Source organism: Cricetulus griseus, chromosome 3 (assembly GCF_003668045.3).
Source record: "Cricetulus griseus strain 17A/GY chromosome 3, alternate assembly CriGri-PICRH-1.0, whole genome shotgun sequence".
Taxonomy (NCBI): domain Eukaryota; kingdom Metazoa; phylum Chordata; class Mammalia; order Rodentia; family Cricetidae; genus Cricetulus; species Cricetulus griseus.
In genome coordinates this window covers 130,891,649-130,918,842 of record NC_048596.1, presented here as the reverse complement: position 1 = coordinate 130,918,842, position 27,194 = coordinate 130,891,649, and the positions used below count along the sequence as shown (strand labels likewise).

Genomic DNA, 27,194 nt, shown 5'->3' with positions numbered 1-27,194 from the left:
AATTTGATACAAAATTAAAGGCCAGCTTCCTTCTATGCCCTAGTCTCCCTGTATAAGGGACAGTTCCCACATGGCCTTGTAGGGCATATTTATCCACACACACTCATAGGGAAGCTTCACAAAACCAAGTGTGCTTTCCAACTAATTATTTGTGTGTTGGCACACAAGTGTGTTTGGAGGATCTTTCTTGTGCATGGTGGAGGCTGGAGACTGGCTTGTGTCTTCCGCTACTGCTCTCCAAGTTACCTTTTGAGACAAGGTCTCACACTGAACACAGAACTCTCATTTCTGCCAGGTTGGCTGGCCAGTAAGTCCCCAGAATCCACCTGTCTCCTTCCCCTCCCCTGCAATCAGTTTCAGGCCTATATCCCCAAGCTTTACATGGGTGTTGGGGATCCAAACTCAGGCATTCATGCTTACACTGCAAACACTTTACCTACTGAGCCTTCTTTCTGACCTTCATCTAATTCTTTACATTTTTTTTTACCAGGTGTGATATAGCTACAGGGCAAACAATCACTCAGTTTCATGAGCTGCCACCAACTCCCATGTGAATGGGCCTCCAGGCAGGGGAACAGAGCTTACTCTGTTTGTCTAGAGAATGTCCCCAAAGGGTCCTGTGCTGAGGGCAGGCTTGGTCCCCAGCTGGTGGTGGTGACTAGTTCTGAGTGCTCTGACTTCATCAACAGATTAATATCCTGTTCAGGTCATAGTGGAATTAACTGGTCCCTGCATAGGTGGTCACCACTTGGAGAAAAAAGGTCACCAGAAGACAAGCCCTTGATCGATGTATCTTATCACTGCTCCACTGTGTCCTTCCCCACTCCTCTCTTCCTTTCTCTTGGATGTCCCAGAGTGAGCAATGTTGTGTCCCTGTGCTTTCTCTGCCATGGTGTGCTGCCTATCATATGCCTAACAGCAACAGAGCCAGCTGGTAATGGAGTGAAACCCACAAAAACACAAATCAGAAAACAAGCAGACAAAAAGGCACTTTCCCCTTCTTGAGTTGTCTTTCTAGGGTATCTTGTCATCACACTCGGACGCTAAGAAGTTTCTGTTGTGTCGTCATCTCCCCCACTCCTCCGCCCAGTCTCTGTCCTGCCAGGAAGACTCAATACCTTGACCGCAACACATGCAAACATCATGAATTGGTTTACTTTTGCCAGTTTGCAAACATTATAAAGTGACATTATATTGTTCTCATTTAAAAAAACAACACTTACTTTTTGTTTTGCTGTGAAATAATTTGAGATGACAGAAGTCTCAATACGAGCAGAGAGGATTCGCTCACTACCCTTCACCCAGTTTATGCTGGAGGAGACATGTTTCATAACCGTCCACAGTTTTAAAACCAGTGATGTGATGTTGGGCCGACTCATGCTACACAGACTTTCCTTTGCCAAGAAATCTGCCCCCTGCTACCTCCCAGGGGCTCAGCCACTCTGTCACCCCAACCCTGCCAGCCACTAATCTCTCACACTTCTGCCATGCTGTATGGATCAATACCCATCAGTCCACAGTAGAATAGACCGTTAGTAGGTGTACCCAGTTGGAGGAAAGAGGTCATTGAGGGGGGGCTTGCCCTTGACTGGTGTGCCCTGTCACTGCTCCACTATGTTCCTCTCCTCTGCTCTCTTCCTCTCTTCTTCCTGGCTGCCATGAGGTAAACAGCTTTGCTTCCCCATGCCTTCTTTGCCAGCATGCTCTACCTCATCACAAGAAGCAAGAAGGGAGAAAGCCAGCCTGGTGTGTGTGTGTGTGTGTGTGTGTGTGTGTGTGTGTGTGTGTCCCGCTGAGGAGAGTGCTTGTGTGTGTCCCACTGAGTATGGAGTGCTTGTTTTCTAATGTCCACTTCTCCAGGTCCTATCTTCCAGAGAGGATCCCATGTTTGAGATACAGGTTAGCAAAGACTCCCTCAGGGGCTATGTGTTTTCTTCCTGGCCTCCAAACAGAGTGTTTCTTGGAGCTTAAATTTCTAATTTTGGCAATATACAGTTTATCAGTTTTCCTTTTTCCCCTAGATTCTCCCTTTTATGGACTTATTATGCAGCCTGTACCATCTGCAAATAGAGGATAGTTTTATTTTCCCTTCATATCTATACGTGTTTTAGTTAACTTCTTCACCTTATTTCCCTGGCTTGAACATCAGGTGTTCTGTTGAATAATTCTATGTTGATTATAACTATAATTTCTTTTTTTATTTCAGAAGCGAGCATGAATGCAGTCTCCCACCATCACAAATTATGCTGTTAACTTTTTCATGTTGCATCTAGAGCAGTGGTTATCAATCTGTGTGTCATGACCCCCTTTGACAAACCTGTCTCCAAAAATGTTTGTATTATGATTCATAACAACAAGAAAATTATAGTTAAGAACTCCAACAAATTATTTTCATGGTTGGGAGTTACTACAATATGAGGAGCTATATTAACGGGTCGCAGCATTAGGAAGGTTGAGAACCACTGTGCTAAAGTCAACAGGTAAGTCTCTACTCTGGGAAACCATTCTCATGATTATGGCATCTCCCTTGTCAGATGAATATTAATTATAATTATTCTTAAATAGAACTTCCAGAAATGTACTGAGAATAATATCCTTGCCTTATTCCTGGTCTTGCGGAAAATTGGGTGTGTGTTAAGTGTGTCTGTGTGTAAATATGTGTACATGTGAGTGGAACCCACAAAAGAGTAAGTGTCTTATCCCCTAGAGCACAGGAGGTTGTGAGCTGCCTGATGTGGGTGTTGGGAACCAAACTTTGTTCTTCTCCAAGAGCAATACAAGTTCCTGACCACTGAGCCTTCTCTCCAGACCCAATTTAATGTGTTTTATATTCCCATCTGTAACCCACAGATTATGTAGAAGTATGTTGTTAGCTTCCAAGTGTTTGGAGATGTTCTCATTACCTCTTGTTATTGACTTCTATTTTAATTCCACTGAAGTAAGAGAACACTATGTGTTATTTCAATTACTTTGAAGTGTGTTGAGGTTTATCTCATAGCCCATGACACAGTTTATCTTGGTTATGTTCTGTGGACATTGAGAATAGTGCGCAATCTGTGCTGTGGGATGCAGTGTTCTTGTCAATGCCAGTTAGATCCTGTTAGTGGTGGTGACACTGAGTTCTTCTGTAAACTTGCCGACGATTTTCTGTTTGATTGTTCTATAAGTTGTTGAGATGATGCCCAAAACTCCTGGATATATCCATAACCATATGATATATCTCATTCTTTCAGATAGATCATAGCTTTTGTTTCACAAATTTTATACCTCTATAATCCAGTGCATAAACACTGAAGATTGCTATTGTGGGAATCCAGTCCCTTGTTATTAGTTACTAATCCTCCCTGCCCATGGTAATTCTCTTTGCTCTGTAGTTCCCTTTATCTGATATTAACACAGCTACTCCTGCTCAATGTTTACATGATCTATATTTTCCCATCTAATTACTTTCAGAACACACACACATATACGCACAAATACACATACACATCAAGGTATTTAAAGTGAGTCACTCGTAGACAATATCCATTTTCTTATTCTTTTAAAAAATCCTAATGGGAACTAAGCTTGTGGATTTAAATAATTTATATTTAATATCGTTATTTAGACATTAAAGTGTAAGTCGGCCATGCTATTTCGTTTTTGTTTACTTTCATTTTTATTGTTTTTTTCTTGTGAGCAGCTCAATATATTTTAAATAGGTTATAGTTTTTTTTTAAATATAGCTCTATGTACAGTTTTTTGTTTTGTTTTGTTTTTGAGACAGGGTTTTTCTGTGTAGCCCTGGCTGTCCTGCTAGCTCTTGTGGACCAGGCTGGCCTCAAACTCACAGAGATCCACCTGCCTCTGCCTCCCGAGTGCTGGGATTAAAGGCATGAGCCTCCACCACCTGGCTTCTATGTATAGTTTTAATATTTATTTTGAGTCAGTGTCTCACTATGTAGCCCTGGCTGGCCTTGAACTCTCTATGTAGGTCACTTTGTCGATCTGCCTGCCTCTTCCTTCCAAGTGCTGAGATTAAAGGCATGCAGCCTGTATCCAGTTACATGTAGTAAAAGATGTTTCAGCTATTGCATTCTTGATATACAACTTACCAAAATATACTGTTTTCAATGTTTGATCAGTCTGAGTGATGAATTAAAGTCTTACAGTTATTAGATAATTGCTTTGTTTTTTAAATCCCCCCTCTCTGTATTAAGAGCTGTATTAAGCGATGTTACACTTTTTGCTTCAATCATCAAATATAACTTAAGGAGTGAAGGATGAAGTGACAATCTGTTTTGTGTATTCATGTTTTGTTCCCACCACTTTCTTTTTCCTGTTTATCCCAGCAGTCCTCATTCCATTATTTGCTGTTTTTAGCTGTTCCATTAGGGAAGACTTGCAGACATTGGTTCTCTTTTGTTTTCCATTATTCCAGATGTATTTATTTTCTCTTCGTTCTTGAAAGGCATTTCCTAGGTTATGGAATTGTAGGTCGGCACTTTTTCTTCTCCTCTTTAAGTACTTGGTACCACCTCCTCTCGGTTCCCATGGTGTCTGATGATGTCATTTGGATTGTTTTTCCCCTTAAGGCAACAGCTTTCCCTGGATGCTTTCCATATTTTTTAGTTTTCACGATTGTTCGAGTATGATGTGTGCAGAGCCCAGGTCACCCTGTTGGGGACCCCCTAGCTTCTTCACTCTGCTTGCTGGCGTCTTCTTCACTTTGTGGGAGTTTTCTGTTTCCTTAACTACACTGCAGTGTTTCCTTCCACTCTTTCTGGACTTTGATGACATGAACTCTTTGAGGGTCTGTTTAATTTAATGTCCTCTCTCTCTCTCTCTCTCTCTCTCTCTCTCTCTCTCTCTCTCTCTCTCTCTCTCTCTCCCCTTCCTCCCTCCCTCGCCTCACAACATTAGGGTACAGATTCCTTCCTTTGTCTTCTCTATTCTAGAGTTGAGGTCTGGCTACAAAAGAAAACTTCAGCTCTTGTATTTTTAAAGGCTCTAAAATTTGTTTCCTTTTGTTTCTCCGCTGACATTTTTGCCTTGGAGACGCCTGGTGTTTACTTTTGCTTTAAGTGTTTGCTCACTGGAGTGTTCTGTCTGTTTTAGATTCTTGTCAGAGCTTTCAAACATCTGACTCATCCAGCTGTTGGCATCAGTTGTTGCCTTTTTTTTTCATAGGTTTGCTGTTTTTCTGATTCCTGAGGAGAGTTTCTTTACTGGGATCTGGTGATGAGTGGGAAAATATTTTAGGATTGGGGTTTATTTGAGTCTTGGCTTTGGACTATCCTTAGCTCTGGTAGGTGAATGGTACAGTTCATCACTTCCTGGTGGGGTGGAAAACCAGAAACTACTTGGAACTAGATGGCACCCGTGGGATTAGACTCCTAGTTCCTGTTGAGCTTGGAGGTCTCCTTGTTCCCTAGGTCTCCAGTGGCAGCTCTCTCTGTCTCTCTCTCTCTTGTCTCTGTCTCTGTCTCTCTGTCTGTCTCTGTCTGTCTCTGTCTCTCTCTCTCTCTCTCTCTCTCTCTCTCTCTCTCTCTCTCTCTCTCTCTCTCTCTCTGTGTGTGTGTGTGTGTGTGTGTGTGCATTTCTTACATTATAACCTGGTGCCAATTAGTATCCCAGCTCCTCACAGCCTTCTTGGATGACAGCAACGTTTTACTGCCTGGCAGGGTTCGAGCCTTTCTCTGGCCTTGGCTGGAGAGTGATGGGCACTGGGCTATGGGCACTGCTGTGGCGTGGCTGGGTGCTGCCTATAGACTTTCTGTCTTTTCATGCTGCTTGGCCTGGTCCACATTGGCTATGCCATCAGCCTTGGAGCCTCTTTATGTCATTTTGTTTCTGGGTTGTCAGCTTTTTCCTATTTAGTCTGGGATGTAAAAAAGGTGAAAAAGACCCCCCAGAAATGCACTACCATGTTTTCCTTGAGCTCTGAACTCACTAGCAGGTCTGAACTCACTCCAGTGTCAAAATGTTCCTTGCTCTGTATGGATGTTCCGAGTTCTCAGGTGCACACAGTGAAGGGAGTGTCTGATCTTCCTTTTGTTTTTTAAAAATGGTTTTTATTTATTTTTTATTTTTTATATGTGCTAGGGCTTTGCCTGTGCTCATGTCTATGTACCACTTACCTGCATTCACCACCACCACCACCACCCCTTTTTGAGACAGGTTTTCTCTCTGTAATAGCCCTGGCTGTTCTGGAACTAGCTCTTGTAGATCCGGCTGGCTTTGAACTCACAGATCCGTCTGCCTCTGCCTCCTAAGTGCTGTGTGGGATTAAAGGCATGTGCCAACACCACCCGGTTTCATTCCGCATTCTTAATGGAAGCAGGAGATACTTGCTTATTTACTGAAATATACTGGAGAGCTTTCCAAATCACATTGAGACATTTTCTGACACTTTGGGAATTCTTCATAGCATCCTACAGGCCGGGAACACCAAGGATTGCATAGCTTTTTCATCCTGTAGACTGAACAGTTAGGCCATCTCCCACACAGGCGTGGCCCTTTGTCATGTATATCATGAATTCAAATGTCCTCTCAACCATGCTCATTGTCCCCCAATCTCTTACTTTTCTGAGAGCAGGCTAGAAGTTTAAAAATAGAATCATTTCTAACTTTTAATGAAACATAGATGGAATAAGCCTGTGCTAACCAAAGTAATGCAAACAAAGTATTGATGAAGTGTTTCCATGGTAACTTTCAACTCGTAGCCCTTTGAGCTATTGGTGTGTGTGTGTGTGGTGGGTATATTTTGGACTTGCTTTTTAGCAAACAGCTTGGCATATGTTCTAAAACTTTAAATATCATGTATGAAAATGTCAAAATGAAACTCATTATTTTATACTAATGTGCTAACAAAAAATGTTCATGTCTACACTTTCCATTTGGAATACTATGCATGCTAAGAAAATAGCCTTACACTAAGAAAATGGCTAGGCAGAAAACTCCATATACCTTTATTGGTAAGAAATTTGAAATGATCCAAATATCCAACTAAGAGGAATCGATTAAGTTTAAATTGTGTTCTCCCTACCACATGGAATATTGTGCAGCCACTAATGGTTATGCTTGCAATGAATTTACAGTCCCAAAGAAAATTCTTGATATAAAGAAGCAAAAGGAAGTAAATGCAAAATTATTAACTGTATTTATATTATATACATAATATATGACAGAAATGGCAACACTCTTCCCAGACCAGTAGGTTAGAAGAAAATACACTGAGACATTGAAATGGGAAATGAAGAGAGAGTGTTTGTATATATTAGGGATATGCTTAGTTTCTGTTCTTTTTTTGTTTACGTTTACAGATTATTTTCTAAACAATGTTGAATACATGCTGTTTTATAATGGAAGAAAAATTAAATTCAGTAGATAAACTCTGAAGAAGGGATTTGTGAAGTGTAAATCTAATTGATCTTTTTCAATAAAAAAATTGGGAGCCAAAAAAACTAAAAAAAATAAAAATACAAATAAAAATAAAAAAATTGGGAGTCAAATATTGGGATAAGAACACGAGAGATCAGAGAAACAGGGAGCAGCCGCCAGATGCCTTCTACCTCTTCCGTTCCTCCATCCAAAAGGGCTAAGGTCCTCTCTCAGCCCCGCCTTACTACTTCCTGTCTCCTCTCTGTCTACAGTCCTCCAAAACCTCTATGGTTAATTTAGGTCAGCTCATAGCTAGCTCCTCCCTCTGACTTCAAGCAAACTTTATTTGTCAGAAGACAATTAAAATATCATACAATTCATTTGGTTCTTTTTTAGTGAAGTCATTCACATCCCTCTAAGGTCTGACACAGCAGGTGATGGCAGGATGCCGCTGAAGAAACTGGAAAGGAATGGCATCCACATGCTCGTGTGCAAACCGAGGTATTTCCAAACACTGGAGTCCCATGAAGACTCTGGTAATGAGAAGATAAGCTACAGTCTGGGGATGCAGCTAAGTCAGTCAAACACTTGTCTAGAATGTACCAAGCATCTAACCCATCCTCAGCATCTTGACCCTGCATGGAAGTACATGCCTGTAGTCTTAGCCCAGAGGTGGAGACAATGGAATCAGAAGTTTGGGGTCAGCCTCGGCTATATAGTGAGTTAGAAGCCAGCCTGGGATACATGAGACTCTGTTCCAAAAACTAGTGTGTGTTGGGGATGGTTATGGAGGGGTGGCTCGGTGGGTAAAGTGCTTGCTGTGCAAACATGAGGACCTGGGTTTGGATGCCCAGCACCCTTGTAAAGCCCAGATTCATTGGTGCATGTTTGTAACCTCAGTTCTAGAGGTGCGGAGTCAGGAAGAACCTAGAGGTTTGCTGGACAGCCTAGTCTGGCTGAGATGACAAGCTCTAGATTTAGCGAGAGACCCTGTATCAAAAACTATGGTGTAGGGCTAGTGAGAATTTGCTGCTATTGCAGAGGACCCAGGTTCAGCTGGTTCTCAACACCCACATCGAGGTTCACATCTGCCTGTAAATCTGGTTCCAGGGGATCCAACGCCCTCTTCTGGCTTCCTTGGGCACTGTACACACATGGTGTTTCTTGCATACATTGCAGGCAAAATACATAAAGTCAATAAATTAAAAAATATGATAGGGAGTGGTGCAGAAGACACCATGTGTCAGTCTCCCATGTGCACACACAGGCAAGTGCATTCCCCCATTACACACAGCCTCATACATAATCAGAACAGCAACTCTGGGTAGGCATGCATCCTACCTTCTCCAGTGGGGATTCACTCTCGTCACAAGCCTCTCTGAGCAGGTCACGGGCCCGGGAGAGGTTTCTCTGCTTGTATGCAGTGAGGATGTCTTCCATGCTGGGGGACCGCACCGAGGAGTTGCCACCTGACGCAGACAGTTTGCTGCCCATGTCTTCGGCACCTGAATGGGAAGACATGTACACACCGTGTCACTGTGTGGTGACCTCTGGGTTGTCATTGGAGGTGACAGTGGAGGAATGCACGCCCCATGACATGACTGGGACGGAGGGGGGTAGAGGGGGGAGCTTTTGTAGTAAGATAAAGGAAATGATCCTGTCAGCAAGTTCCTATTTCTCTGGGGAACATGCAGCCATTTTGGAAGACATTTACTGGGACAGTGAGAAGTTTAACACAGCTTAGTGATGGCTGCAGGGGACCACCTACTGGAGCAGCTCCAGTTCCCTGGGCAACAGGAGGCAGGCAGTACTCTGGTGAGAGAGCTGATGGTCCCAGCCAAAAGGTCCTACTGCTATGCCCCTCTGAGGGGAAATAGCAGCTAAGACCCAGGGCGTGGGAATCTACATGGCTCCCTTCTCTACTAAGAAAGCTCTCAAAAGGTCATATGATTTAGGACAGGTAATCCTTGCCTCTGCGCTAACATGCCACCCCAGTATCTCCATCAATCCTTTGAAACTTTGGGCCTGGAGACATTCTTGGACCATGTGTGTGACTGACCCACCCTGTCCCTAAGGTGCCTGGTGACCCTGGTGCAGTTATCTAGATGGTGGCTTCCTGTAGCTATATCTCTGCTCTCTCTAAGTGGGTGCTAACCTGTCCTGGACAGAGGAGGGGATGTGGGATGCTCTGGCCGGCTGAGCATCTGGTGCTGCTCAGGAGGAGAGGCGAGACTTACACAGGGCTGTGGCATTGTTGAGGACCCAGCGCATGGGTACCATGGAGCAGCTAAACACAGCCGAGCACCTCAGTGGGTGGAAAGATACAGGTGAAGGTGATCACTATCCTCCATCAGTGTCCTGCTCCAGAACAAGGGTTCATATAGAGGTCTGCCTCCCAAAGGCTGACACACAGGCCTTTGAAGGTCCCTAAACATTTTAAAGTCCTGCACAAAATTGTTGCTCTGTGTGTGTAAATTTCTCTGGAAAGAAAATTCAAGGCTTCTGTGACATTTCCAAAGGGGTTAGGAAATGAAAGCGAAAGCTTTCTCTCTACAGATGCTAGAAAAAGGACTGTCGCCCATGAGAAGTCAAGTTCTGAACTGTGTTGAATGACAGAAGGAATAGGTGAGAATTCCACCATTGGAGGCTAAGTTTGCATAGTAGGAGAGACCTTGTGATGACAGGCAGGGCTGGAAACTTGGGGATCTGGGGCACGAGGCCCCCTCCTCATTCTCTCCCTAATCCCTCTCAATCCATGAGTTGAACATTTTGGTTCAGTCCATATCACAGACAGAAAGCAGTGGGGACCATCTGTCATGAACTCAAACTACAAGCTGAAATAGCCCTTTTCTCTTTAAAGATGGTTATCTCAGGCATTTTGTTACAGCGAGGGAAAACTGGCTTCCTAATAAAACACAAAGATTACATGCTTAGAAATAAATTTCACAAAAGATGAGTCAAATCTGAACTCTGGAAAAAAAAAAAACCCTGCCAAGAAAATTAAGATTTGTGTAGCCAGTAAGATCTCCCGTGCTCATGGGTTAGAGAATAAATACTAGGAAGGTGCCAGTTCCTCTTCATTTAAGCACAGATTCAATTTCAGTTCAACTATAATCCCAGTTGGACTTTTCTCCCCTCATAAAATTATATCAGTCTCAAGTTTGCATGGAAACTTGAGAATAGTCAAAGCGATCTTGAAAGAGAGAGTGGGAAAATTACATGATTTCAAGATTTACCATTAGGCTCCCATAAGCAAGTGATAGGATACTAGCGTAGACAGCCCCTAGGGCAGAACTGAGTTGAGAAATATGCTCATAGGGCTGGGGAGCTGGCTCAGATTTCCACACAAGGGTAAGAACCTGAGTTCAGACCCCCAGCACCCAAGTGAAGCCTGGGAACAGTGGGCACAGCCTGCTGTATGCATGCTGGGGAGTGTGGAGACAGCCCACTGCAGCTCCCTTGGCTGAATCCATGAGACAGAGTCCTGTCTCAGAAAATAATGTAGACGGGCTGGGGAGATGGCCCAGTGGTTAGAGTGCTCGATGGGCAAGGATGAGGACCAGCGTTTGGATCGGTAGACCCCACATAAATGTTAGATGGGAGTGGCCGCCCTCTTGTAATTTCAGGCTTGGAAGGCAGAGATGGGATCCTAGAGCGAGCTGGCTAGTGAGACCAGCCATATCAGTCAGCTCTGGGTTGGACAGAGACCTGCCACAATGAATAATAAGGAAAAGCAATCAAGGAAGATTCCCAACATCAACCTCAGCGTCCACTTGTGAACATGTACACACATGCACACACACACACAGAAGGAGAAAAAAGAAAACTGTGGAGAGTGGTCAGGAAGTCATCTGATGTTGACCTTAGGCTAACACACACACACACACACACACACACACACACACACACACACACACCACATACCACACATACCACACACATATACTATACATACTACACATACAGCACACACATCAGTACACAAACACACCACAGAACACACCACACATACCACATCACACACACACACACCCCACATACACACATACATATAATATAAACACAATACATGCATACATATAACAAACACCACACACACAGAAACACACCACATACATATACCACACATACACCCCCAACACACAAACATATACATATAACAAACACACCAAGACTCAAAATTTGGCCATCTAATTAACTTTTGACAAGGGTGCCAAAACAACACAATGGGAAAGAGGGTTTTTAACAGAGGGTACCAGCACGTTGGGTACCTCCCACTTAGGCTGGAGAGATGGCTCAGCAGTTAACAGTATTCACTGCTCTTCCAGAGGACCTGGCTTCAGTTCCCAGTACCCACATGGCAGTGTACACCTGTGTATAACTACAGTTCCAGGAGATCTGACCTCTTCAGGACTCTGCAGGCACTACTCACCCATTTTGCATACGTACAGGCAGACAAAACCACATGTGTGCATAAAATAAAAATAAATTTAAAAGATACTTGTCTTTTATAGCACACAAAAGTTAACTTGAGGTGGATCATGAACCTAAAATATAAAGGCCAAAACTATAAAGATCCTAGGAAAATATGTAGACTACCTTCAAGACTTCAGAGGAAGCAAGGTGCTAGGGTTCGAAGTGGTTTGAATGTTTCTCGGGTCTGATGTGAATTTAGGGAATGGTAGCAGGGCATCAGTACTGTGAGATGCGGAAGCTGTAAAAGGTGAGCCTCTCGGGAGGTCTAGGTCATGAAGGTTGGGGTAGCTCTGCGTATTTGAGATGTGGTCACTACTGCCCATGTGTCCCCACCTCTGCTAAGCCAGTGTGGACTCACGTAGGTCCTCGAATCTCCGAACTGTGGCCTAAATAAACCTCCTTTTTTTGTTGAGTGCTTGTGTCACATACTTTGTTACAGTGGTGATGAGATGACTGATACAGAGGGTCCCAGAAAACAGTATTTATGAAGGAAAACCGCTAAATTACATTTGACTAAAGGTCTTAGAAGTGATGAAAAAGTGTTAAATTAGACTTTGTTCCAAGTTTGAGTTTATGGTCATCAAAGGCATCTTTTAAAGGAGCAGGCAAATTCTAGTCTGGAATGCAATATGGTAAGACATGCCTGAAGATAAATGGTGTAGAGATTGCCACAAAAAATATAAAAAACATAACAATAACAAAAAGATAAACAACACAACTACAAAAAGTCAAAGATCTGAACAATGGAAGACAGTCAAAAAACTCATTGCTCATCAGGGAAATGCACAAGCCACAGCAACACCCACTACACTCCCAACAGAGTGCTACACCTTAAAAAGATGTGAGCAGCCAGAATGCTCAGGCTTGATGGGTTGGAATGTAAAATGTGTAAATACATTACAGACAGTTCTGGTGGCACCTTTGAAAACTGAACACACACAGACCCATGACCTACCTGTTCCAGTCCTAGATTTTTATCCAGAGGGAGTATGCCCCCCAAAATTATCCAAGAATGCTCATAAAATCTCCAAGCTTCAAGAAGCTCACTTTGTTTATTTGTTGAATAAACAAACTGTGGAGCCGTAAGTACTCAATAATAAAAAGGAATGAACTATCGATCATTCTGATGACTGATATGAATCTCACAAACAAAATGCTGAGAAAATAAAATGTTGCGAAGTGATGCTATTTCTATGATGTACTACTAATCTCGGCTGGGGGAGGGCATGAGGACATTGCTTGTGCTGATGGCTCCAGATCTTGATGGAGTTTGCATTACATGGGTGCTGCATTTGCTAAAATGTATCAAAACTCCATTTAAAACATGTGCATTACACTTTTTGGACATTTTATCTAAAAAGCTATATACACATTGGTAGTTAAGGGTGAAATGTATAGATGTTGGTAACTTACTTTAAAATCATTAGAAATGGCATGGGCCCATGTCAGACACTAGGTGGTAGGTATATAGATGTACATTGGTCCAATTCCCTCAGTATTACTGTATGTTGGGGATTTTTCACAACAATATGTTGGGAAGAAGGAGGCTCACAGTGTCAAACTCTGCATGCAGGGCCTACCATCTGACATACAGGATGAGCTTCCCAACCAACATAGAAAAAAACCAAACTTGCTCCACAGAAGTCGATGCAAGCTGCCAACAAAGCAACAGCACTTATTCTCATCCAGGGTCTTAACAACACACCCTACCTGGAATCTGACCATTCCCAAGGCAATTGTTCTGAAAATCCACAAAAGGTCTATCATCATACACGACTGAAGGCATCCCTGACATACATGGACTGCTGGGTCTGAGGGGATACATCTAGGTTCTGTGTTTGGAAAGACAACAAAGCTTTGCATGTGTGTGGCCACACAATGTGAACATGGCAGCTTCTCTCTCCAACATACAGGACAGTTCCCATCAATTATTCACAGACTGTGACCCCAGACAGCTGAGAGTGCTAGGCGAGGGAAGGGCCATTAGCAGGGGTGAGAAGGAGGTGGGGTCACTTCCAGAGCCTCTATCAGAACTGTATTTCATCACGGCATGGCTCATCTTTCAGAATTAAACAAGCAGCCACAATCTCATAAACTGGAAGTGTGCCTGAATGCCTTTGCTTCTACTTGCATTAGGAATACAAAGTCATTTATATCTTGAAGTAAAGGAGCATCATGCAGGTCCTATGTCTATATAGGTCTACAGCTCCCAGGAAATTACAAGAGTGTTTCGATTTTAACACCGTCTTTAAATCATGATGGTGTGCACGGAGTGAGAGATGTCATGAGAATCTAGAACTGCCCTGTTCTCGTCAAATCCCTCAGTGCTGGTTTCTCATCTTGGTCCCAAATTTCCTAAAGTTGCATGAACATGCCACGTGCATTCCCATGGCCCTTGTGAGCTGAGAACCCAGCCTGATCAGACAACTGGGAGAATGCTAATGCGTACGCACACCCAACTTACTGCCAATCCCGTGCAGTTTCCAGAAATAACAAACATGGTGGCTAATACTTAATGTATACTGAAAGAAAAAATGAGATCCCAACAATAAGCATTAAGGATGGATTGTGAGAGATGAACAGGGGAACTAGAGAAGGTTTTCTAAATTATTTTCCAGGCTTCTTGTATTGGAATGGTATGGCCAGTTTACTTTAAATGAGGAGAAATTACACAAACTCCTTGAACAGAAAGCCAGAGGGGAAAAATAAGCAAAACAGAAACATCTCACGTTAATGACAGAAGTCTTGCCTTACAAGGAACAGGCACCTTTTTTTTTTTTTTTTTTTTTTTTTTTTTTTTTTTTTTTTTCAGGTAAAGATTTTCATGGAATTTCTGTTGTTTAAATCCAAGACACTACAGTTCTGTATCTGTGAATTGGTTACATTGATAAAAAGTTTAAAAATAGTTGAGAGATTGTTTACCTATTTTACCTATTATTTAGATATTTATATTTATCACCTTGCTCAAGATAAAATTGTTCTTTTACACTGTAAAAGACCACACTAATAAACGTATTCTTCATATATACTTGAAAGCCATATGAAAACATAAAGACTTCCCAAAATGATTCTATTACAATAAAACATGAATGTCTCAAGTAGCAAGAGCTGGTATGAAAATAGAATATTGAATAGTTTGGTTTCATATATTAAAAATCCTTCACCCTCTTTATTAAAACCTTATTTTTCTAAATAGCAATGGCCTTTTCCAACATACACAACTACAAACAAGCGTGTCATTTGCTCTTATTGCAAATTGATACGCCTACCCAGGTACATAGAGGAAGAGGACAAACTGACAGCCTCTTCTAAGAAACATTTGGCTGTGCTTCCTGTCAGGTTTTAGGAGAGTCAATTAGAAGTAGGAACAAGTGAGGAAAGAAGAGATATGTGGTGCCTAGCAAGACTCACAGACACGACACACATGGAGTCATCCAGGAACATAAAAAGAAACGCTTGAAGCAAGCTCTGAGCTCCTAATGACATGTGTTCCTACCAGCCTGGATTCCCAGGACACGGGTGGTAAATTCAAGTTCATTGTGTGAAGAAATATTGACTAAAAGAAATAAAATATTTTAAAACCCATAGAAAGAGAACAGCATTTGTCTTTTGATACTTGCTTCCAACCCAATGTTCTATTTATACTTCCAGGCTCACACAGTATTTCACATCATCAGTCCTGTCTAATTGAAATGTTTATTGCCAATAACTCCATCCCTAGGACTTGCCTAATTCTTGCTTTAGAAAAACAAATTATTCTGACTACAGACAAACCAGCAGAAAGGATTCCCATCGGCCAGTGATTTTCAGTAACAGAATTGCATGGATGTTGCAGATTGAGGGTGTTGTGACCCTGTAACTAATCCCAGGGGCTTCCTGTGATACCAGGAACACTGCAGGACAGCCTCTTCTTCCTCATTTTCTGAGGTCTGTCTCAAGGTGATTCTTCACTTTTCTTTTAGAACAGAATTTGTCATTTCTCCTGACACAATAACTAAAAACATATTCTCTACTGTTTTATCCTACAAATCTAGGGCAATGGAGAAGTTATATAAAAATGGATTTAATTCTGTGAGACCTAATTTTACTACATGTGCACAGCATGTGTGTGTGAGCGCCTGTATGCATACATGCATGCATGAGTGTGTGAGATTTCTCTCATTAGCATTAAATTAAACGTCTATGTTGGGAGGCAAAGACTATTTGTCCATTTAAAATGTATGGTGCCTTCATATTTGAGAGACACATTTGTGCCCTTCAGAAAAGGCACTGCCATTGTATTGGCATATCCATGACATCGTTGATGACATTCACCTCCATCAACAGAACAGCACAAAGTTCAAGTGACCCACCGACCCTCAGCTCACTGCAGAACAAAGACAAGCATACTCTAGGAGCTACGAACCTGGTCAGAGTTGTTTAATGACCTTCCTCCACCGAGTCCCCATGTGGCCACAGCACCAGGCTCCTCAGAGGTGACACCCTCTTTGCACTCCAGGGCCCGCCTTGGTGACCCTGGGTTTTGCATCCTTCAGAGAGCCAAATGCCTCTCTCTTCCCAGACACTGGTGGAAGGTTTTAGCTTCAGCAGCAGTTTTCATCTCTGGGTTGCATTACGGTGAAATCCAAGCCTTTATTTCTTTAGGGGAAGAGACCGAGCATACAGGGTGCCAGGGAGGGAGGTGACCCTCCAAGGCAATTGCCCCTGGCTCCAGATGGCTAATACTCAGCTCTATCCTGCTAGCTGCTGCACCAGCATCAGCAGAGAGAGAGAGAGAAAAAAAAAAGCAGGGGCTGAGCTGGGAGCTTGGGGACCAGCTGTGATCCAGAGGTAAGTGAGTCTCATTCCAGCAAAGCTCCCAGATACAGGCTTAGATCTCCATGGCTAGTCTCACCCAGTCTTTGGAAATGTTTATGAATAAAAGAGAGATTGGTGCTCATATATATGGACTGTTCCATGGGGAAAATCATGTATAAAGCACCTGTTTTCTTTAATAATAATAATAATAATAATAATAATAATAATAATAATAATAATAATACCCCTAACACACACAATTGGTGAGTTGGGGAGATAGTGTAAGTAAAGGCACTCACTATATAATGACCTGAATTCAAATCCTCAAAAGTCTCCTAAAAGCTAGAGGCGGAAGTTCAGGCAGCTGTAATGCCAGCATGCCCTTACCAGAGATGGCAGGCTAGCTGGCCTGGCTAAGCACTGGTAAAGAGACTATCTCAAAGGAGGTAGAAAGATAAGTTATGAAATGAGGGGTTGCCCCCTGACCTCTACATGTACACCATGTCAGGCAAAAGTCTTTGAGCATGTCTGCACATGTGTGCATATGAGCACACACACACACACACACACACACACACACACACACACACACACAGAGAGAGAAAGAGAGAGAGAGAGAGAGAGAGAGAGAGAGAGAGAGAGAGAGAAAGCAAACAATCCTGTGATGCCATGTTATGTCCACATGACAATGAAAAACGGGAAGATGTATAAAATTCACTGCTGGGACAGCGTGATGAAATTGACACATCTTACGGTACATTTACCATCCCTGGAGACCTTGCAAGTAGCATGACTATTCATAAAGCAAGAAGACGATCCCATGTGACCAGATCCAGGGAGAGTTCTTATAGTGTACCTGTGGTTTTCTCTTAGGAATTAACCTGCACAGTAACACACCGCAAACAAAAAGCTACAAGTACACTTCCTGCAGAGCTCCGGTGCCAGCCGGTGGTGACATGTCAGCCAGCCAGCGAGATGGCAATGCCAGGGAAGCAGATGTTTGGGACTCCCCCACAGGACAAGGACTTGGTGTAGGTCACTGAATGTCGTGCTTACAACCCCGTTGGGAGGGAGAAGTCCGGGCTGCTGTGCACAAATGGGGAAGGCCAAGAGGATGACTGAAAGTTCCCAGAATTCTGTGGGGACACGCCAAGAAGAGAGGCTGTGCTTTCTGTCTCTAGAGAGCATGGAGTGCCCATGTCACTGCTTTCCAATGTAGGGCCTCCTGGGACTTCCAGATGAGAGACTATGAGTCAAAATCATAAAGCTGGCAGTAGAGCATGGTGCCCTGGCATGTGCTGTAAAGTGTGGAGGTGTTTAATTTAAATATTCCCTCACATTTATTTCTGTGTGTACATGTGCACGCGCGTCTTTGTGGAGGTCAGAACACAACTTTTAGGAGCTGGCTCTTTCCTTCCATCATGAGAATCCCAGGGATCAAACTCAGGTTGCCATCATTCCCGGTCCAGGGATGGTGAATCTTGAAGGACTGGTGGCTGAGGGGTGGATAAGGGTGCTCTTGGAGCATCTGTGGGGGCTTCTGCAGAGGAGAAACTGAAGGGGGAAATTCCCTTGAAGCTGGGGGCCTGTGTGAAGTAAAAGAAGGAGAAAGCCCTAGGTGCAGGCATTTTCTCCCACTGCTTCCCATCAGCCACGGTGCGTGCTAATCTGCCCCACCGCTCTTCTGATGCCATGGACCAAATCCTTTGAAACCACGAAGCCAAGTAAAACTTTCCTCTCTAGGTTGTTCGTGCCAGGCAATATGACACTGCCATGAGGAAGCTAATAAGGAAGCCCCACAGGAAGACACGTACCTTCCTGCCTTCCTTCTTTCTCCTTCTTCCTCTTGCTCCCTCATCTAGAAATATGAACTGATGGGTATTAAAAAAAATGAGAATGGTAGCTGCCTTTGCAGATAAAGTAACTGTGTTATAAAGTAATCTCTGTTATTTTTTGGTCTCCAGGAGACGTCCCACTCACACACACCTTCCCCTCAACACCCACGCAAGGCCATGCATCTCATGGCCACCTACCATAAAGTGACCAGGGTTGGGGTGGTTTGGAATCCGGCTGTATCCAGATCTCAACAGTAAAGCTAACATTTGGACCCTTGCCATCAGAGCACAACCTCTATGCACTCCCAACCAAAGTCAGATGCTTATTCACCATAAGCTATGCCATAGCATGCATGGCGAGAAAGTGGTAACTGAGAGGGAGTGGTCCTGTCTCACTGGACGGAAAAACCTGAGCAGAAGTGGAAGCAGTCTGTCCTTTACTCCTGCAGAATCAAGAAAGAGACAGCAAAACACAGGCGCAGTGATGGCTTCTGTCCTAAATTTAGCTCCTTCTCCAAACATTCACTTAGCTACTGCTCCTTCGCTCTCTGGACATTTAATAGCTCCTATGTGCTGATCCTGGTTCAGAGCATGCTGAGACAGCTTGAGTCAATGCTGTGTTTGTCCTGGAGTTTACTTTAAACGTCTGCAAGGAGAAACCATGCCCTTTATCCAGCTATAGATGTTTGAAGGACTTGGGATGGTCAACAAACAGGAGCAGAACTGGAGAAGAAAGAATCATTAGTCTGAGATAGTGAAGACCCAGAGAAAAGCTAGCTCCTTTACTCAATGCCTATAGCACTCTATAAAATGCTCCAAACTGAAGATATAAAAGTTAAAAAGTAATTCCTAGCCTGATCTTTGAGGTGAGTGTGCTTCCATGTGCCAGGAGATTAGACTCTTTGACACAGCAGTCCTGTTAGCTTGGAAATGACTCCAAGGGGAAAATTCCATATATTAAAAAACCCCATGCAACACTGAGGGTGCAGTTCAGCACTGGGACATGTGTGAGGCCATGGGTTTGATACCCAGCCCCGAAAAGGAAACTAAATAAGAATGAGCTGGAGAGATGGCTCAGTGGGTTAGAGTACGTGCTCTTCTAGCATGAGGACCTGAGTTCAAATTGGCAGCACCCACTAAGAAACTCCAGGCTTGGTTAAGAGCACTGGCTGCTCTTCCACAGGACCTGAGTTCAATTCTCAGCACCCACATGGCAGCCGACAACCAACTGTAACTTAATTTCAGGGGATCAGATACCCTCCTCTGGCCTCCATGAGCACCAGGCATACATGTAATACATGAATTGCATTCAGGAAAAACACTCATATACAATAAAATAAAATAAAATGCCCAGGCATGGCCATGAGTGCCTGTAATCCGAGCACCAAGGGGCAGAGACAGGGAGATCCTGAGAACTCAGTGCCAGTTAGCCGAGCTGAGACAGGGGGCCTCTGGTGTAGACAGACTCTGTCTCAGCGTACTGAGGTGGGGAATGAGAGAAAGGTAAGCCTGCCTATTCCTGTTCAACACACACACAAACACACAAACACGCATGCACACACATGTGCATACATGCACACACACACACTTATACATGCACATGTGCACACATACACACATTTAAATGAATGCACATGTGAACACATGCACACTCACATACATGCACACGCATGTACACACACGTATACAAGCTGTATGCATGAACATGCTCAATGTTGTGTGGTTGATGCTTGTGACAACTGAAATGTGTGAATGTGGACAATCCACCACACAGCACACATGAAGAAGACAACTGTTTCTCAAGACGGTTTTTCTTGCACAGAAGAGCGTCAGGTTACCTTTGAAGAACTCTTTTCCCTATTTTCCTGTTACTACTAAAATAATAAACTTTCCCAGAGTATGCTTTTCTAGTTCTCAAAGTCAGCTTTCTAACAGAAGCAAACTTCCTCATAACAGAGGTAGGCCCAAAGGAAGAAAGCAGACTTAAACAGAGAGAAACATTTAAGACAAGACATCAAGGCATTTCCAGTAACTTCTTCTACTGAGAACTCTACTAAGTAAAACACTGGGCGACAGAAATAGAACTGTAGTTAAGCTGTCAGAATGGGGTTCAAGGCCCTCAGGCTGACTCTTACAGCTTTCCAGCGTCTGGCAAGCATTTAGGATATTTGAATTTCACCCTTTCAATAGGATGAAAACTATGAATGATTGCACTGTGTATACCACCTATGCCAATAAAAAGAACACACACATACACACACAAAGGGGGTGAGGCCCCTTCTTTCCATGAGGTCTGTATGAGGCAATTGAGTGTGTTCGAATTTCCTCAAATGGACCCCAGTTTTCCTTCCTTCCCTGAAAGAGTCTCCACACCCTCCTTGAAGGCCAATGCTCTCCTCTGCCCAGAACCCACCCAAGATGGGAGTCCCCAGAAGAAGACTTGTGGACTTTCCCTCTGGGCGTCTGTCTCCTTCCTCTGTCTACATGAGGTCTGACCCAAACCCTGCCCTCTTGGGAGGGTGTCTGCCCAGTACTTCCCTCAAGCCACGCCCCACTCACTCACAGCTTCGGGTACATAGCAACATGCTCTGCACACAACAGGCACCCATAAAAACTTCCTCAGTGCTGTCTGTCTGCCAGGAGGGGTTCGGCTATAGTAGTCTTGCTCTCCTACATGGGCCAGAAGCACAGGAGTCTCCTGGTGAGGAGCAATCCCAATATACTCAAGGCCCTTTCCGGAATTTTCTTTCGAAGAATCACTTCATGCCTCCCCCATCCCAATTTCCCCTCTGTTCCCCAAGTTTCAGAATAACATTTACAGGGCTCATGTCAGGTCAAAGTTTATACAATTTCAAGGTAATAGTCTGGGGCTTTCCAGTTGGTACAAGGGTATGAAACTTAGCCATGCGCCTAGGAATACACGGTGGTAGAAGTACAAAGCATTCCTGAGGAAGGACACCCCAAGCTCAGAGAACTTCAGACCTGAACAGAGGAATGGGACCACCAAGCCACAACACACCCATCACTCCCCCCTCTTCACATTAGCACCCTTCTAACTAGAGGGACCTGTGGAACCCAGTTAGCTCAGATGCTCTGTGCTCAGTCACGGTCAAGAGAGCAAAGGTATGGGCAGTGCTTAGAACACTGTCTGACCCTTGTTGGGCTCTGGAGGAACACTGTGCCATTGTCATTACTTACAATTAAGTTAGAGATTTTGCCCCTCTATAGAAACTATGAAGTTTGAGGTTCTTATCTTATTCCTTAGCCATCTGAGATCGGGCAACGACAATTACACAGATACGTTGATGGCTTTTGGTTACTCGGTTTGGAGTCAGATGTGACTTAAGCCAAAAGTCAGCAAACAGGTGGCAGGTAGCACAAGACTGTGCTGGGGAGCAGAGGGAATGATGGATTAAGCTCTCTAGGTGTTCACTCCCGGTAGGGCAGCATGAGTCGCAGCACAGCCAGACAGGCACTGCCTGGCATGCAGCAGAAGCTCACTAAACATTCAAAGGAAGCTGGGTGCGGTGGCACATGCCTGTGGTCTCAGCACTTTGAGGGCTGAGATGTGAAGTCTGTGACTTCAAGTCCACACTGGGATGCATAGTAAAGATGCTGTCCTGCCCCAACCACCTCCCCAAATATGCTAAATGTGGAAACAAACTCCCCAATTTTTTATTGTTTATATCAAGAGTGCCCTTACCTTAAAATGCTGCTTAATATTACAAAAAAAACCCCAAAAAACAAAACACAAAACAAAACAACAAAAAAATACCAGGAAGAAAAAGAAAGGGACTACAGAACAGTGGGGGAAACGTAACAAAACGGCACAAGTAAAAGTTATAATGTATTTTATTTAATGTCTGCATATAGATATGGATATGTGCACATGTACTTGTGAAGCCAGGGAGCGACCGAGCCTCAGAAGCAGGAGTTGCTGGTGGCTGTGAGCCGCTGCTGGGTGCTGGGAACAGAATACAGGTCCTTCTGGGGAGGAGCAAGTGCTCTCAGTTACTCAGCCATTTCTCCAGTGCTAGAGCAAACTTTTTTTAACATCCATAACTACCTTCCATTTGAGTGGATTAAAATTTCCAATCAAAAGGTAGAGAAAGCCCTGTGTTGGCAGATCGTTATCCAGAACAAAGCATACGCGGGGCTGCAAACGAGTCTTAACACATCCAGGAAGACTGGGGCAGTCTTCAGCTTCTGTCCATAGTAGGATGAAACTAGAAATTGATTGCAGGAAGAAGGCAACTGGGAAGAATCTTGAAGCAAACTAAAATAGATACTCCACATCCTAAAACCCAGGGAATGTAACAAAATCAGCACCAAGAGGAAGGCGCACAGCAGTGGGCACCACACTAGGGGGAAATGCGTCTTTATATGAGTCTAACCCTCAAGGACAGAGGGAAAGATGTGACTGAAAAGAGAGACTGGAAGACAACAGAGAAAAGCAAGTAGAGTTAGTGAAGGTTTTTTTTTCAAGTAAAATTGAGAAATTTTTTTAGCTGTATCAATGAAGAAAAATGAGAGGATTTATATTAATACAATTGTAAGTGAAAGAGCAAACGTTATAGTTGACAGTACAGAAGCACAACGGATCATAAGATACTTTGGTGAATAACACACCAAACTGGAAACAGAGAAAATAGAAATTTCCCCGAGACATTACACATTACAACCAACCAGAGTAAGTCATATGGGCTAGAGAGATGGCTCAGTGGCAAGAACACAAACTACTCTTGCAGGGGACCTGAGTTTGGTTCCCAGTACCCATGTTGGGTGGCCCACAACTGCCTGTGACTCCCAAACCTCTGGTCTCCACAGGCACCTCCATCCATTTGTGCTTGCATAAATACATAATTACATAATTAACAATGATAAAAATAAATCTTAAAAATAAAAAAGAATAAACTGTGCATAAATAAGAACTATGAACAGACAGAAGGACATTGATGTCTGCAAAGGTGAATTTTATCAATATGAAAGAATTGGTGACAATACTTCCAAAACTGTCCCAAACATTGAAGAGGATGGAAGCTTTTCAAACTCATTTATGAGACTGGCCTGCCAAGATCCTATAAGAACACTAGTAGAAAATAAAATTACAGGAGCCCACTGTCCAGCGGCCTGGGGACTAGTGTGGTCCTCAGCCTCCAGAAAGAAACCTCTTTGCAGTGAATGGTGGTTAATGTTGAGACACATGGTGGTCAGAGCTCTGAGAACAAGTAACTGTAGAGCATTCAACCTTAAACAAGACACTCAGATCACTTCTTCAAAGGCTCAGGGGACATGGGAAAGGGGGTTAGAAGGAGTGTAAGAACTGGATGATGGGGAGGAGTGCTGTGAATGTCCCCTTGCAGGCATGGCATGGCTGTGGCACTCAGAACTCAAGTAACTGTAATCACCTCCATAGACTCTGCAGAAGAGCAAGGCCTTAAATGTTTGGTCATAAATGGGGGAGAAGCTCGTGGGTCTCCTTCCTCAGGGGAGCACAAGGCCAGAAGAGGGGTGTTAAAAAAGAGGAAGTTGGGCTGGAGAGATGGCTCAGAGGTTAAGAGCACTGACAGCTCTTCCAGAGGTCCTGAGTTCAATTCCCAGCAACCCATGGTGGCTCACAACCATCTCTAATGAGATCTGGTGCCCTCTTCTGGTGTGCAGATATACATAGAAGCAGAATGTTGTGTACATAATAAATAAATAAAATCTTTTTATTTAAAAAAGAGGAAGTCATTGTTTTTAGTGATGTTAGTGGGTTACTCAAACTTCACTGGCTAGCTTTGTAACTGTGGGAGTAGCCCATTTAAGCCCAGTGGATCACATAACAACACACAGACAAGGCATGAATGTGGGACTGGAACTTGGTGAGAGAAAGGGAGCTGATAGGGTAGGAAGAAGATAGGGAGAGTAATGGGTAACCAGAATAATATCAATGGATAAATTAATAACAGGGGGAAATTACAGCTCAATAAACATGATGAGTATAGGTGCAAATATTCTTAACCAAATATCTGTAAACTGAATTCAACAGCACATAAAAAAAGATCATATCCCATGATCAGCTGAGAATGAGATTTATCCTTGGGTGCAAGGATAATTCAACATATGCTAAACAATGACAGTGACACACATTAACAGGTCATCCAGTGGACACATCAAAACCATCAGACAATATGCAATGCATTTTTAGGATAGGAACTGTCAGTGAGCCAGTTATAGAAGCAAAGGACCTCAACACAATAAAGGCCACGGATACCAAAGCCATGGTTTTCATCATACCCAATGCTCTAACACCAGGAATGAGACATGGAGTTTCACTCACAACTTCTATTCCCAGTAGCATTGGCAGTCCTAGCCAGATCAGTTGGGAGAGAATAAGAAATAAAAGGCACCCAGATCAAGAAGGGTTTAAATGATTTCTGTAGATGACAAACCCATTGGTGCTAACAAAAGATCCATCATAGTCAAAGGACACAAGGTCAACATAAATCACCACCTGCATTTCCACACAGTAACATGCACTATTAGAAAACGAATTCAAGAAACACTCTCATTTACAAAACCTACAAAAATACTTAGGAGTAAATTTAACCAAGGTGTTGTATGACAAAACTTTTCCTGGGGAGACACAACTCACAAATCTACTCACCCCAAATAGGGAACCCATGACAGGCTAATTATGGATACCACCAAAGTCCAACTTGGTGAACCAAAGAGTTTTTTTAGGGTTACTTACAGGAATACTGGTGAAGGGTTACTTACAGAAGAAATGACCCAAAGACAGTTGCAACACCAAAGCCCACCCCAGCTGGGTGACAGCTCATAAAAGCTAAATTTGGAGCACACTGCACAACCTGCAGGTAGCTCAAAGGTTGGAGAGTGTCCTTTCCAGATGCCCCAGTTGGTTTAAACCTCATCTAGGCAACGAGGCTGTTTTCTGCTTCTTCCACACAGCTGGTTTGGTCTCAGGGTCTTGGAGGCTCAGCTTGCTTCTGTCTAAGGGAGACTCCCTGCCTCTTATTGTTTATTCTGGCGGGTAGGGGTTTAGAGAATCTGGTCAGTTTCAGGGACTTCCTGAAGGCATTTTGAGTTGTGTACCTGCATGCTTAAGGCCCTTCCATGAAGGATGGAGTGTTTCAATCTCAGGGAAACTGTCACATAACACCATAAATTAAAAGACATGTGAATGAAAGAAATCAAAGAAGACACAAATAAACAGAATCGTCTATCATATTCTTGGACTGGAAGAATAAATACTATAAAAATTTCTAGACTATTCAAAGTGGCCTTCAGATTCAATGCAGACTCTACCAAAATCAGCAGTGTTTCACACAGGAATAGAAAACAAAACAAACAACACCAAACAACAACAAAACCTCCTAAAATTGGGACCACAAACTCCAAACATCTACAGTAGTCATGTAAAAGAACAAAACTGAAAGCAATACACTTGCTGGTTACAAACTACACCACAAAGCTGCAGCAATCAAAATAGTATGTTTCTGTCAATCTCGTAGACACAGACAAATGAAACAGAATAGAGAGCCTGGAATAAAACCCACACATATACAATCAACTAGACACCTAGAGTACACAAAGACAGAACAATGGTCCCTTTAACAAAATGTATTGGGGAAACTGAATAACTAATTATAAAAAAAGAGTGAAATTGGACCCGTTATGTTACACAATATCCCATACTTAACTTGAAATAGATTAAAGACTCAAATGTCTGGAAGTTTCAGAGCTTCCAGAAGAAACATAGGGAAGCTCCTTGACATTTGTATGTTCAGTGATAATGGAGATGAGACAAAAAAAGCAGGTGAGACAAAAGCACACATAACGTGGGGCCACAACAGTGGCCGAGCTTCATACAGCCATTATTTGTGCTTTTGAGTCATCTGATCTTGTTGGAGGATGTGTGTCACTGAGAGTGGGCTCTGAGGTTTCAAAAAACCATGCTAGACCCAGCTCTCACTGTTTCTGTCTCTGTCTCTGTCTCTGTCTCTGTCTCTCTCTCTCTGTCTCTCTCTCTCTCTCTCTCTCTCTCTCTCTCTCTCTGCTTGTAGATGAGAATGTAACTCTCAGATACTTCTCCGATACCACACCTGCCTGCCACCATGTCCCCTGCCACTGGGCTTCCTGCCACCATGGTATCTACCACGATGATGCAGTTTCAGGACTAAGCCTCTGAAACTGTAGTCAAGCCCCCATTAAATGTCTTGTGGCTTTATTTTTTTAGATAAAATTTAGTATATTTTTCAAGCTCCCCCCCCAAAAGTTCTGTTTGTATTTTAATTGCTCTTGTCCTGGATTGCAACACCAATTTACTGGGAACCAATAATATTAAAAGAATAACGGTAACACTTGTGTGTGTTTGTTCAACTGGTGGACAAAGGCATGGGACAGAGTTGCAAAGATAAGTCTTCTACGACCTACAACTCATTATTCAGTATGAGCTTTGTACATATAAGAAAGAATACGGTTTTTAAAAAGAATCAATAGTATTAGGTCAGAGGATTATGGGTTGAAAAGGTTCAATGATATTAAGCCATCCTACCTATGATGGCATTTGATTCCTTTAAATAGTTCTCATGTCCAGAGTTTAAAGCTTCCTTTCATAGGCCTTTTCTTTATTTATACTAATTTTATATTTGGAAATTCATCTAATAAGGCAGGTTTTTAAAAGACAGACTTTTTTCTTATAGCCCTATGAACATCGAA

At 43.1% G+C, this 27,194-nt stretch overlaps 1 protein-coding gene and 1 non-coding gene across 2 annotated transcripts in view; one reads left to right on the top strand and one right to left on the bottom strand.

Moving 5' to 3' along the window:
* The window catches only part of Lrrk1 (leucine rich repeat kinase 1), a 150,006-nt gene that overhangs the window by 96,556 nt on the left and 26,256 nt on the right, over nt 1-27,194 (bottom strand). The window contains exon 3 of the mRNA XM_027408101.2: nt 8,704-8,867. Coding sequence (XP_027263902.1) covers nt 8,704-8,867 — 164 coding nt within the window. The remainder of the gene's footprint in view (nt 1-8,703; nt 8,868-27,194) is intronic.
* LOC113834927 lies at nt 26,831-26,954 on the top strand. The gene has a single exon (XR_003483955.1). It is a non-coding gene; the product is annotated as a small nucleolar RNA SNORA40 (small nucleolar RNA).